The 14,255-nt window shown below is 38.9% G+C and overlaps 1 protein-coding gene across 4 annotated transcripts; it reads right to left on the reverse strand.

Moving 5' to 3' along the window:
• Positions 1 to 944: 944 nt before the first annotated feature.
• Positions 945 to 12,980, reverse strand: lhx9 (LIM homeobox 9). Of its 4 annotated transcripts, XM_077607771.1 has the most exons (6): positions 12,836 to 12,980; positions 10,074 to 10,350; positions 9,061 to 9,263; positions 7,946 to 8,337; positions 3,941 to 4,143; positions 1,409 to 3,510 (listed from the first exon to the last, which is right to left on the reverse strand). In XM_077607771.1, exons 2-6 carry the CDS (start codon positions 10,251 to 10,253, stop codon positions 3,256 to 3,258), a joined length of 1,233 nt encoding a protein of 410 aa, XP_077463897.1. In that variant the 5' UTR covers positions 10,254 to 10,350; positions 12,836 to 12,980; the 3' UTR covers positions 1,409 to 3,255. The 4 variants fall into 4 exon arrangements, with proteins under 4 accessions (XP_077463899.1, XP_077463898.1, XP_077463897.1 ...); XM_077607773.1 differs by lacking the exons at positions 1,409 to 3,510; positions 12,836 to 12,980 and adding an exon at positions 945 to 1,367 and having other exon boundaries at positions 10,074 to 11,568; XM_077607772.1 differs by lacking the exon at positions 12,836 to 12,980 and having other exon boundaries at positions 1,408 to 3,510; positions 7,946 to 8,334; positions 10,074 to 11,570.
• Between the last annotated feature and the right edge of the window lie 1,275 nt (positions 12,981 to 14,255).

The following is a 14,255-nucleotide window of genomic DNA, read 5'->3' on the forward strand; positions in this document are numbered from 1 at the left end:
CCTTGCGAGCCCAGATGATCATTAGTTTTATTGTTACATTTCATTTAATTATGAACATTATATGTTTTGAGCAGGTATTAAGTTTATATTTATACTATTTATCCCAAAATTTAGTTACATGAATATTTAATTTGTTTGTATTTTTTTTATTGCTGCACAGTTTGACTGCGTAATGGGTGTTGTTGTCCTTGCATATTATAGAATACAACAATGCAGAAACGTGAACTTATAACCGTGGGGGAAATCACATAGCTATCATAATCCTAACACACACCAATATTTTTGTTTCTTACAACCTTATTCTGCTACAACAAATCTGATCATGGAATGGAAATTCCCGATAGTCAGTTTGCAACAACTCATGCTCATAAAGTGCATTGTCCCACTGCCATTAACTATGGATACCGGGGTGAGATTTTAAATCAGCAAAGCTAACATTCGTACCAACGCATAACATGTCACACCTTTTAGCTCCAGGTGTCATTTGTGCACACAACCAAGTGACTCTTTTCACATAATACGGTTATTATTATAATAATAACCTACTCCATCATGTCTTTCTGCCAGCGCATGTGTACGAAACGTGTGTCAGGCTCAGGATTTTTAAGTATTTTATTTTTTCAACTGACCATCAATCACACGGGTGACTCAAAGGAAACGATATATACATCTCAAGAATAACATGAACAAGATGAGGCTAAGATGCATGCAAGATTAGAATAGTATCTTTCTGTGTTTTGTTCACATACCGGCCCCCCTCAGTAAAAACAGATGGCAAAGCAGACATTTTGGCGCACGCGTCAAATTTGAACGGCATCCTTCAGTCGCTGCCCACTATTGAGGGGTCCGTGCGCAAAAGAAGGACTTATATATATATATATATATATATATATATATATATATATATATATATATATATATATATATATATATATATATATATATATATATATATATATATATATAATTCGGCGTGTGTGTGTGTCTCGGTCTGTTTCCATGTGCTGTGGCCCCTGTGGAGTTGTCCAAGTTTTGTCGTTGTTGTTTTCCCCACAACGTCACAATACATTTTATTGTCATGGTTTTGCACGGGTCATTCGGTTACAAACATTCAATGGCATTATACATGGTGTAGTCAGTCTCCTTGCTTGATGGATTGAAACAAGACATTTTTGTGTGGCCAGCAACATCTGCTGTTCACTTGCAACGGAGTATTGTATCTAGATAGGCTATATCATCTTATCCTAAAATTGTCTTTGTCTTCAATGGTGAGGAACTGCCATCAAAGTTTTCCCCCTTCTGTTTATACTTTAGGGAATTTTCAAACGTCGGGATGTATGGCTGTAATGCCCCAAGATTTGTTCTCCCTGAAAGAAATGATAGAGTAAGAATATATTAACTACAGAGCAACCTGGCTTTACGGGGTCTGCATTGATTTTGATTTCATTTTAGGTTTACCATGTTATACATATGTAAAGATGCGCTTTGAAGCATTCTGCCGATTCAAATTCTACAGCCATGATCATGCATTAAAAAGCAAATTTCAATTTTTTGGACTGCAGGGTTTAGATGCAAATCTGTGGGGCATTACGTCAAAAACCATAAACATCATAAAAGAGGAAAGAAAACTTAAAATGGGAGCAAAAATGAGGAACGACGGACGGTAAGGCGACGGCTCTCGCGGTTGTTGATGTGACAAACAAAACAAAAAAAACTGTACTCGAGAAAGAACACAAAAAATGGCAAGTGCAATGAAAAATAAAAAGCCATTTAAAGCAAAGTATTGTTTTTATTCACACAAATTTAATAAGATATATCACAACCGTTTGGTCCATAAATATTTAAGGGGAAATAGTTTCTATACACCATCTTTATCAAGAAACAGGAAAACATGGACAATCTTGATAGAACACTTACTGTACTCAACTATTAACACGAAGATCAATATATAAGGTTCTTGGAACTATATCTGAAAGAGTGCACAAATGCTTTCTATGACATCGCTCCCCCTCCCCCTTCTTTTTTCTTTTCCAAAAACAAGATACACCATAAAAAGATCTTTGAAAATAAGATGCAAAAACAGTACAAAACTAGTGAGGCGTTCAAAGGGTGTGAATCAGTTAACAAAGAACATAGAGAATCCTGAATTTCACAACCTTTTCTCCCAAGTTATCGCATAAGGCACATGGAGTAGAACTGAGTTAGGCATCTACTTCATCAAGTAGACTTGGAGTACCACTTTGTTCTGCGAGAGAACAAATTAGGACACGCACAATGAAAATGTGTCTACTGCTCCTCTCTCTTTCACTAGCTCTAGCTTGCACTCTTTATCGCCCCGTTACTCCTTTTCAGCCAGAAGAAACATGTTTTTTTTTGGTCTGATCAGTGGCAAGTGGCATTTGAGAAAGTCAATGTCAGGAGATAACATGGAATCATTCGAACCCATTTAAGGTCATTTTCCCCCCCAACGCCAGCTCTACAAATCCAGTTTTCATCTTTATTCTACACTCCCTTTCCCATTAAAATAAAAATTAAAATCACCCTGAGCAACATGATAAAACAATAATGCACTTTTAGGGGGGGGGCTTTGTGCAATTGACTCCATAGGTTTTCTGGGATCAATTTTACTGCAATTCACACAGCGCGCTAACATGAAGTGACGGTTGATTCCAACGGAGGCCAGAAAACTGCTCTCCAATCCAAATTTGCTGTCCAACAATTAGACAATTACATTATTATTACCACTGTTGTTGTCGAAAAAAATGTTGTGGTTTCCGCCGTGAGTTTTTTTTTGTCTTATTCAACTGCCATACAGACAGTAGACATTCAAAAAGAGAATTCAAAGACTGTTTTCTGGATGTTTACCCATATACAGAACATTCTACAAGTTGGCTTCCCAAGTAATTTCACAACAGAAATAACATTTGAATGGGAAGCATACAATTAAGGAGGGCTCAATTTGCCATAATTAAATACAAATGTACAAATGACGGGTTGATTACGTGCCAGGCTTTTAACTATTGTTTTTTTTCCCAATGATTTCCCAATGTCAGTCACTGCCATGAGGCGTCAAATGCTACACACTGATTTGAAAATAATTCGACGTGGCCACTGCTCTTCTTACTCTTGCACACTCTCTTCAGAGAAACCATCTCTGCTTGATTTAAAGGTCAATTAAAACAAAGTGAGAAAAGGAAAAAAAATCGGAGCAAATAATGATTTAAGGGGAAAAAAAAGAAGAAATCTACTAGTTTGTTAGAAAAGGTTCGTCAAGGTAGTTTGTGAAGGGCTTCCCGAATCGTGGCTGTCCAAACTAGAGGTGACCGACGTCACTACGGTAATCGAGGGGTTTGTCAGGTCTGTTAGTGTGGCTGCGCTGGAGGGGGGGGTCAGGGCCCCACTGTCGGACGAGGGCGGAGGGAGCGAGGTGCCATCAGCCTTATCAACACCTCCGTTCTCCTGTCGTAAAACGTTCCTTCTGAATTTGGCTCTCGCGTTTTGGAACCAAACCTGCAAACCAATGCCAGTGTGGCTTTTACTTGAAATGTTTTCGTTTGACTGCTTTCAAGAAATACAGCACACAACTAGACTTGGAGATCAACATGGATTGACACACGATTTAGGGGAGTTAAAGGCGGCAGACAACTATATGTCAGCTCCTCAGCTCACAACATATATGAAAAGGGAATGATTATCTTTAAGAATTAAAACAAAATGTGCACTCTTCTTTAAAATCAGATGCTAATCAACTCCTTTCTGCCTCAAATGACAGAATTCAAGCATCCATCAGATTACAACCAAAACACCCATCTAAAATCACTACATCTATGATAGCTAGATTCAAACAAACCAAATAAAAGAAAAGTGTGGGAAGGGGTGGGTTTTATGGCCTAAGAATGTGGGTACAGAAACACTCACGAGCAAAAGAACGTGGGCTCACCTGCAGAACTCTTTTGGTCAAGCCCGTCTTCTGGGCCAGCTGCTTGAGGTCCTTGGCGTCCGGGTTGTGGTTGATGGCAAAGTAGGATTTCATTGTCCGCAGCTGGTGGTGCTTGAAGGAGGTCCGCATGCGTTTGGTCTTCTGCGTCGGCGCGTAGGCCTGCTGATCCCGGTCCAAGTGGTCCGCGTCGTTCTCGTTGCAGCCTGGATGCAGAAAAAAGCGCAGAATGTTGTTTTAATTTTCCTCCAAGAGTTCTTTGCAAAATGTGAAAGTCATTTATTGCACTGTACAGCACTTTGGTACAGCTATGGTTGTTTATTAAGTTACAAATAAAGTTAAAAATTAGTTTATGATAAAATCAGTTCTTGGCAACCTCAGTCAGGAATTTTAATCATTTTTCTCGTTGGTATTTTTACATTTTGAAAAAGTTCATTATAATATGGCTCGATAAATAAGGATATTGCGGGAGTATATAATTCATTTCATGGTAAAATTAAAAATCGAAAATTATATTTTTCTATAGATTTACTACACATACCAGCACAACAATAAATTCGAATTTGATCAAACAAACAATTACAATGATTTTTTTAAATACCAAACTTAGCAAGTTACTGGCCTTCTGTCAAGTCTTGTTATTTTCGCCATGTGTTTCATAAATCACAGATAGTATAGGTCTCTCTTTTTTTTTAAATGTATTATGTGAACCAAAAACATCATTCAAATCTTTTCAAATTTTAATGAGATGTTTATAAACTGTTAGCACTTTTACTACTAACAACACTTGTTTATTATTTATTTTTTTCACATGGGGTGAAAAGTCGTGCCTTAAAATTCAGATCAAATTAAATAAATGTCTCGGTTTTGAACTGTTGATGGATTTTAGTTTTTCAGACACGCACTACAAACATAAAGTCTATTTATTTCTTGACTGTACGACAACTACACTACAGAAAATATTCAACTAACTACAATTTAAATAATGTCATGTATTTGAGACACCCTGTATCAAGTCTTAATTTTACTCAAATTGATTAACTTCAGTTTTAATGACATTTTCAAGCATCAAACATACACATTCAATTTAACTAAATGCATGCATGACCCACCATTCAAAACACACATTCACAACCAATAATAACACATTTTCAGTTCAAGATAATTTTCATCTGATGCAACAATTTATACAAATGAGCATTCACAGAAAGCAGGTATGCATTGCACTGAAAAACACGAGTATGTGACTATCACATAATTTTCTGTCTCTTTGTGCATAATTTTAGAATTATTCTCCTAAACATTAGGATTGAATTATAAATGAAATTACAAGTGGGGGTATGTAATGGATGGTGATGTGGCTGTCAGGATAAAATATACTTTGGCACCTTTTCTAAGCAGGAAAAGGTATTTACTGGCATTTCTCTCTCTCTCTCTCTCACACACACACACACACACACACACACACACACACACACACACACACACACACACACACACACACACACACACACCCACGCCCACACCCACACCCACGCACACCCACACCCACACCCACATACGCACCCACACCCACACCCACGCACACACCCACGCACACACACACACACACACACACACACACGCACACACACCCACGCACACACAAACACATTGTGTGATACAGTTCCCCACTAGGGGTCTCTGTAGCCAAAGAAGACGTAACCTAATGGAGAGGTGTGGAAAAACAATACTCAGTAGACCCACTCAGCTCTCTGTGTGTTCAAAACAAGCAACGAAAGGCTCACTTGAGACAAATAACATCAAAACAACAACTGAATCCGATTCTATTTGTAGCAAGTATTAGATGTGCACAGAGTGATGGATATTAACAACAACATTTTGGGGGTACTACAATGAAAATGGTGTTAAAAGGTTAGTTTTTGGTTTGTTTGTTGTTGTTGTTTTTTTGCACATTCAAATTGATATAATCTATTGCTATTATTTATTCGTGATTTAATAGTCACCTTGGATGGTTTCAAAGGAAATTTGACACTGTAGAATTGTAGTCAATCTGCTTGATTTTGAATCATGGTGGAATCATGCACTTTTTTTTTAAATCATTTTTTTTTAAATATCATCCAAGTGTTCCATGAGAAATGACGCCTTTAAATGGGGGTGAGATGGGGGAAAGGGACTCGTGTTTTCTGTGTGATGTTGGTGCATGGAGCAGTGGTCGGTGGCCTGAGAACAGCGGCCTGGAGGCCCGGGATTCCAACGTCGCTTCCAATTAACCGAGAACAATTAACGCGCAGATTACCCTTCTCCCCCCCGACTCCCCCCTCCGCCCCCCATTCGGCCGTCGCACAATGACTAGTTTATCAAGCGCGCACTAATTCGCGGACCGACACGGAAAAAATTGGGACACTGCAGGCTGCCGGCCACCCGGAGCAAGGACAAGAGATTTTATTTATTCATTATTTATTTTTACACGGGAAAATTCTCCTCACCGAGGCTCCACGGTCGACTTTTTGACAGCCACCAAAACTTGCGTACTTCTATTTATTAATAAACCTTTCACCAAATAACACTAGAAATGCTTCCACGTGGGCTATACATAGATGTGAAAATGAACGCCTGACAGAAAAATTAATTATTATACTCCAGGCAGAGCGTCGTTTACCCCGAGGGCAGATGCATTTCATCCAGACATGCAGCCCTTACATAAATTAATATTTCGACTAATCATTTTATTCGGTGCATGCCAACCACTTAGCGTGAGAGATCATCAGGTGAGTCGCACGCATGAAATTGGGCAAATAGAATATTTGTTGTTTGTCTATCAATGGCAGCCATGTAGAATATCAGGGAGAATATTTAAATACTTTTCCGTATGCTCTAAAAAAAACCTTGAATCTAATAATTTTATTTTGGCCAGTCAGATTATAATCATAAAGTGAAGAAAAATCAGGAATCTGATAAACTTTAATAAACTGATTTTCCATATGTATATATATATATATATATATATATATATATATATATATATATATATATATATATATATATATACACACACACACACACAAGGAATGTGCAGTGAGAGATCACCAGTTATGATGCATAAAGTTGACCATAATTTCACTTAAATTTGTCCAATAAAGCATTATTGACTACAAATAGTGTTCGCCTTTCTATGTCTGTGACTTATATTGGAAATCAGACACATTAAATGCTCTTTATCCAGTTTTGGGGAAACATTTCTTTGGCTGTGTGTATGCTGTTATATTTCTTTATAATGACCCTAATTGACTTTATTAAGATTGGATAGCACTGATCTAATTCAATTATTTCATCCTTTGTTTCTGTCATGAGAGATCAGTCGCTGATTAAAATCCACTTTTTCTGCTATATATATGATACAATATTTATGGAGACATACGACAAGTAAGGTGGCATGAACACATTAATCCATATTTTTGTGGAATTATGGAGGTGGTGTGGATTGGCATCCATTTAGAAATTTGCTCTTGCTCCAAATAAATTGAATTAACATGAGAAAGATTTGGATCAAGTGCTGTCATACTGTGTTTGGGGCAATTATGATACATTGTATTTATTATCAGTAGTGCATTTACTTACATTGTCATACCAAATTATTTTATTTTAATTTAATTTAATTCAACCAAAAATGACATGTGTATATTTTCCTAGTACATCAGTGAAGTAATGACATCATTTTGACTTCTCTTCCATTCGACGTCAATTAACCTGCTGTAGTATATTCACTTTTTGTAGTGTTTTGTGTGGGTTTTAATTCGATTAAAAATGGCATGTGTGTATTTTCCTAGTACACTAATAATGTAATGCCATCAATTGACTGCTCTTCCATTCAATGGCAATTAAACCTTCTGTAAGTACATTCACTTTTTGTAGTTTTTTGTCATTTTTTTTTAAGTTTAAGATGCCTGGGCTATTTAAAGTTTGGGAAACACCGCTTCTGTTTGGTAGTGCGTTGTACTGCGTTACCTGTGTTATAGCTGGGTAAGTCCAGGCCCATGGCGGGGCTTTTGCGCTTCCTCGGTCGTCCCTTCTGAGCCGAGCCGGTGCCATTGAAGTAGGGCAGGCCGAGGCCGGGGCCGCCGGGCCCGCCCGGGCCGCCGGGGCCGCCGCCCTTGGCAGCCAGCTCCGCAAAGTTGAGCTGCGGGTGGTAGTCGGCGCCCTGCACCAAGCTCTCGAAGTGAAGGCGGCAGTAGACGAGGCTGTCCTTCATACCGAAATGGTCGCCCGTGGTGAGGGTCTTGTTGCAAGATGTGCACGTGAAGCAGCTGAGGTGGTACACGGAGTCTCGCGCGCGCATCACCATCTCCGAGGCGGAAATGCCCAGGTGGCAGCGCGCGCACCTCTGCACCGAGAACCTTCTGGAACAGACGCATCGTCAGAGACTCGCTCTCGGGGAGAACTCATAAAATAACACACACGTCCTGTTTTTGCTTTTGCAAAAAATAAAATAAATAAATAAACATTACCTAGAGTCCAAAAAAACCGAGGGAGTAAAGTAATTTTTTTAAATAGTATTTTCAACTAGAGCTTTAATGACATTAGCATGGGCTAACATGTAACCCCCTCGTTAATATATATTTTTTAATCACTTTTGTAGCCTACCAAAATTTGACTATCACAAATGGATTAGTAGGTATATGTTCTAAAAAAAATGTTTCTACTTGTTAAAAGGGAGCTAATTAATTCACACTGCACAGGAGCTGGCCATCATTGCTAATTACTTGGCAAAAACAAACAAACAAACAAACAAAAACAATGGCGAATCAAAGGAGCACAGTTCATATTTTACTTATACATTTTTTCCATTTCATATTTTTTTACAGGCAAAAAATTACTATCAGTAACATGCAGTATTTGTTTCCCACACCTTTTACAGCTGGACAAAGGACTATTTCATCAAGTATTTAGTAAATATTTTACCACTATCTGCATTTAAACAGAATTCAAATTAGAAGAACACACAAAAACAGAATTATCATCCGGAATAAAATAAATAAATAATAATAATAATATAACTTCATCGAGTTGTTTTGTTACTGTCGAAAACACTGATGAATTCACGTTGTTTGTGTACATCTTACCTGTAGTAATCTTCTTTGCAGTAGATGCTGCCATCTTTAGCGAAACACGTTAGTTCCGACTCCAACGCTAATTTACATTCACAGCATTTGAGACAGCGGAGATGCCACTGCTTGTCCACGGCCAGGAGGTAGTATCTGTCCGAGATTTTGCCCCCGCAGCCGGCGCAAAGAGCAGGCTTCTCCGGGCTCATGGAGGGCATGGTCTGAACACAACAACGAAACCCTTTAATACACCTTGGGGGGAACTCCATTTTCCCACATTAACAATAACATCAAAACGCCTATTTGAATTTAAGTAATATTATGTCATTATTTCCCTTCTAAAATACTTCATAAATGTTATTTGTCAAGTCATCTGGCCTTGGTGGACAACGCAGATCCCGTAACATAAAATACAATTTTTACAGGACATTATTTCAAAACAAATATATTCTAATTTGTGGACGCACAAAAATGAATAAATGCCATGGCGTTGAGCAATACCTTTTGAATTTAATTGAATGCTTTTATTGTCATTATACAAGTATAATGCGATTTTAAGCATTGCCACGAGGTGCACAAATAACAATATTACAACAATTATTAACACTAATTCGTGTGCAATCCAATACAAACACCATGGGTTGTTTAAATACATAAATGTTTTTGGCAAATGTGACAGTGCCTGCAGTAACATTAACACCCAATACAATATTAAACTTACTTGCAAATTATGACAACAATTTTGCTCTTTCCTCCACGTGATACTGAATACTGTTTACGCTTTTGGGTTGTTTGTAATGATGACAAACCAAAATGGCTCTTACATGTATTTGCATATATATGTTCATTAACATGCATATGGATATGTTCATTAATATGTGCTGTGCCTTATTCAATCAAACTATTAACAATTTTTTTAGGTGAAAAATATTTTTGGGCTGGGATGTCACTCCTGTGCATTTATTTCCTCACAGAGTGAGTTTAAAAATAAAAAATAGAGAAAAAAATGAATAGTAAGACCCTGGTCTCACCGTTTCTCTGCCATTGATCTGCATGCTCTTGGCCAGTCGAGACTCCGACTTGGACCTTCTCTCCATCTCCTCCATGATGCCTTGGATGTGGTCCCCGGAGATCCCGTGGAAAAGCATGGCTCCCGGTCCTGGGCGCAAGGTGCGAGGGGCTGCTTCTGCCTTGCAGCCCACCACTTCCATATACCGTGGACGCCGACTGGGGTGCTGCTGGCTCGACTCAGCTCAGCGCATCCAAAAATCGGGGAGTCAAGTCACCTCTTGCGTGCAAAAGCAACTACTGGAAGCACAGAAGGAAAACAAACTGTGGGAAAACTACACAGCAGCATCAGCATGGGTGGGACAGTAATACAGCTTCCCCCCCAGAATGTCTCTCATCCAGATTGAAAAAAAATATATGTACATATAGTCCAAATGGGTGGAGGGAAGGAGGGAGTGGCTGCAGTGTGGTCAAAAATAATGACACAAGCTTCGGATTGTTTCTTCTCTCTCTCTTTTTTTTTCACCCCCAATTCCAAAGTTCCCAGTAAGGGCTCCTTGGTGTTTGGAGGTCAGATTGGAACTGCCTGCATTTGAGCACCGTGTCCTATTTGTGAAGAGAGTAAAGCCTGCCCAGTCTGAATAATTTGGTAGGAGGAGTTCCCCATCTCTCTCTCTCTCTCTCCCCTCTCTCTCCCCCCTCTCTCCATGTCTCCCTTTCTCTCTCCATTCATTCCCATTGCCCAACAAAGAAGTATTTTTCTTGCCTTGGATCATTCGTCTCCACACGGCTTCACTTTACACTATTAACTTGTTTACGTCACTTTTAGATAGCAATGCTAGTTGGTTTCATCAAGTTTTTTTTCTCTAAAAATTATAAAGTCCAAGTGGCTAAATTGGATGTAAAACATATAGTTATATCTTTTACGGAGGTTGTTATTATTTTTATTATTATCATCATTATTACTATCAGTAAAATAATTAATCAGACAGACCAATCAAATGTTTGCTTGTTTGCGCACGTGTAGTGGGCGGGGCTTGATTCGATTAAATAATTAGAAAAAAAAGCACTGTTGTATCCCATATGAATCACATTGCCACTCCAAGTTGCTTCCGTTTTTACATTTTATTATTATCATTTTTAAAAATAAACTACCTCAATTTTCCTTGGTGATTACACTTATTTTTATTCTCTTCTTAGAGAATTGGGCAATGCAGTACCTTTTTTGCTATATATATCTTGCAGGCCAGGCGAGTGTTTTGTGTACGGCAGAAATTAAAATTATTACATCATAATAGTAGCAGTGGGAGTAGTGGGGTAAAACCTGCCGGCTATAACTTTTCTATAGAAATATCGTTTATTATTGATTTAATATGAGCCACGTCATTCAGGTGCCACACACATAGTTTGGGTGGGTAATAAATAGGTAATGCATATTACTACCCTTCAAAATAACATGATGTTTTTTAACTACATATGGGCTAAATTTTCTTTCTTTATTTTTATTTTTTTAAATAAACCACTTGAAGGTGTGTCACACACACACTCACTCACACACGCACACACACACACACACACACACACACACACTCACGCACACTCACTCACACACGCACACACGCACACTCACTCACACACACACACTCACGCACATTCACTCACACACACACTCACGCACATTCACTCACACACACACACACACGCACATTCACTCACACACACACACACACACACACACACACACACACACACACACACACACACACACACACACACACACACACACACACACACACACACACACACACACCACAACTACCACTAAATTGTGTTCCTTTTGACTGGAGGCCCCATGAATGACTTTTGTTCTAGGATTGCATGAGAGTTAGTGTTTGCACACTGTCAGTGTCCCGCAACCCAAAAAAAGATAAAAGGAGAGAAAAATTAAAATTAAAATTAAATAAATCACATTTGTTTTTAACCTGGATAATGCACCGACAGGTAGTAAGAATAAGTGGGCGATGATGCATGTACATGCCTGGCTTTTTATTCCCTACAATAAAACGAGAGAATTTGAAGTCATGCACGTCTACGATGATTTTATGGAGACATTTGTGACGACTGGAAATGTCGATAAAAGGAGAATTGCACTGACCCGTAGCCTACAGCGGTAACATTTGATTTGACTGAGAAAGATTTAGCGATGTGTCAGTGAGCATGCTTGCATGCAGGCAGTCGCACACAGGGACTGGTGTCGTTTGTGGATTGGCATGATTAATTGTGATATTTTAAGAGAAAAAAATCTCTATTCTACACAAAACACTCGTTTGGCTGACTGTAAACCTGAAATGTGTTTATTTCCTGAACATTTACTGAAAATAAAATGATAAGATTGAGTCATTTGAGTTCGTGAAACGCAATTATTTCCTTTTATTTGGTTAAAAAAAACGTAAAGTAGAAAAATAAAAAAACGATTTTTTTTTCTTTCAATGAAAGTAGTGTATTTTGTTTCATTAAAACATTTTTTTTTTAATTCAAAGTGAGTTGATAAAAGACATGAACACATTAGAAAATTTTGGCCATAATAATAAATTATTTTTTTTCTAATAGAAAATACAAATGAATTATATCTTCACAACAAATGGCATAATAGTTTATTTCCAAACAATTAGACATTAAATGAATACATCACCAGACGAGTGCTTTTAAGCAGGATGTGTCATATACTTGGCATTAACCCTTGCCTTCCGAGCCCTAAGAAGTCCGGTCAAAGTCAGGTTCTTACCTGAGAATGTCCTGGTTCGATGGAAACAATGCAGAGGAGACGCTCCGGACTGTGCGCCGCAGTTGACGACGAGAGTAGAGAGAGAGAGAGGGGGAAGGGGAGAGAGAGAGAGAAAGAGAAAAAGAGAGAGGGGAGAGAGAGGAAAGGAAGAAGGGAGAGAGAGAGAGAGAGAGAGAGAGAGAGAGAGAGAGAGAGAGAGAGAGAGAGAGAGAGAGAGAGAGAGAGAAAGAGAAAAAGAGAGAGGGGAGAGAGAGGAAAGGAAGAAGGGAGAGAGAGAGAGAGAGAGAGAGAGAGAGAGAGAGGGAGAGAGGGAGAAGTGGAGAGAGAGAGAAAAAGAGAGAGAGAGGGGAGAGAGAGGATAGGAGGAAGGGAGAGAGAGGGGGGGGGGAGAAAGAGAGAGAGAGAGAAAGAGGGGGAGAGAGAGAAATAGAGGGGGAGAGAGAGAGAAAAAGAGAGAGGAGAGAGAGAAAGAGAGAGAAACAGAGAGGGGAGAGAGTGAGAAAGAGAGAGAGAGAGTGAGAGAGAGAAAGAGTATGAGAAAGAGAGAGAGAAACAGAGAGGGGAGAAAGAGGAAGGGAGGAAGAGAGAGAAAGAGAGAGAGAGAGAGAGAGAGAGAGAGAGAGAGAGAGAGAGAGGGAGAGAGAGAGAGAGAGAGAGAGAGAGAGAGAGAGAGAAAGAGAGGGAGAGAAAGAGAGAAACAGAGAGGGGAGAGAGAGAGAGGGGAGAGAGAGAGGGAGGGAGGAAGAGAGAGAGAGGCTGATTGCCTGCCGGTAGATGGGGGCTGTTCCACGTTTGTGAGCCGTGGCTCCACTTCCAGCCTCAATTAAAACACAAGTCATTTAAATATTCCTCCGGCATCCACAAGACACAACACGGCGCACACATGACTGAACCGAAAAGTGCAAGCCAATGGCCTTCTCTGCACGCGTGGAGCTTCTGATGGCTGATGTCGCCACGAATTAAATAGGGCTAATAACACTATCCGGTATCGCTTACCGCCTTATGGCAAGCAATGAGCATCCATACAAAGATTTACAACGCGTTTTATGATCTTACATTCATTTAGCTTTACCGTTATTAATCATAAGAGCAAAGCATTCTCTATGAAGCCCACATTTCCTGAAGGAGATTCTGTACTTAAAAACATAAGCTGAAGTATAATATTTACATCACTTTTAATCTATACAACTGCTTTAAAACGGACACAAAAAACTATAATGAAACCATCCCAAAAAAAACTTACAAAAGTCACTTTTATTTCAAATTCAAACAAAAATAAACATGTAAGAAATGCTGTACTTGCTTGTAATTCATAATTATTTCATTTATTCCCATAAAAAGGAGGGTTATTGCACAACAAGCATGAACAGAAATGCCTTGATTAATCTAGTAAATACTTACATATGCTCTATGGCAGATT

Source organism: Stigmatopora argus, chromosome 8, assembly GCF_051989625.1.
Source record: "Stigmatopora argus isolate UIUO_Sarg chromosome 8, RoL_Sarg_1.0, whole genome shotgun sequence".
Lineage (NCBI taxonomy): Eukaryota > Metazoa > Chordata > Actinopteri > Syngnathiformes > Syngnathidae > Stigmatopora > Stigmatopora argus.

Bases quoted from the DNA above. Each gene is read 5' to 3' on its own strand.
- lhx9 (XM_077607771.1), bottom strand. From the start codon at position 10,253: ATGGAAGTGGTGGGCTGCAAGGCAGAAGCAGCCCCTCGCACCTTGCGC. The intron at 4,144-7,945 runs GTAACGCAGTAC...TTCTGCATCCAG, and splicing joins CTTACCCAGCTATAACACAG to GCTGCAACGAGAACGACGCG. The intron at 3,511-3,940 runs GTGAGCCCACGT...ATTGGTTTGCAG, and splicing joins TGACCAAAAGAGTTCTGCAG to GTTTGGTTCCAAAACGCGAG.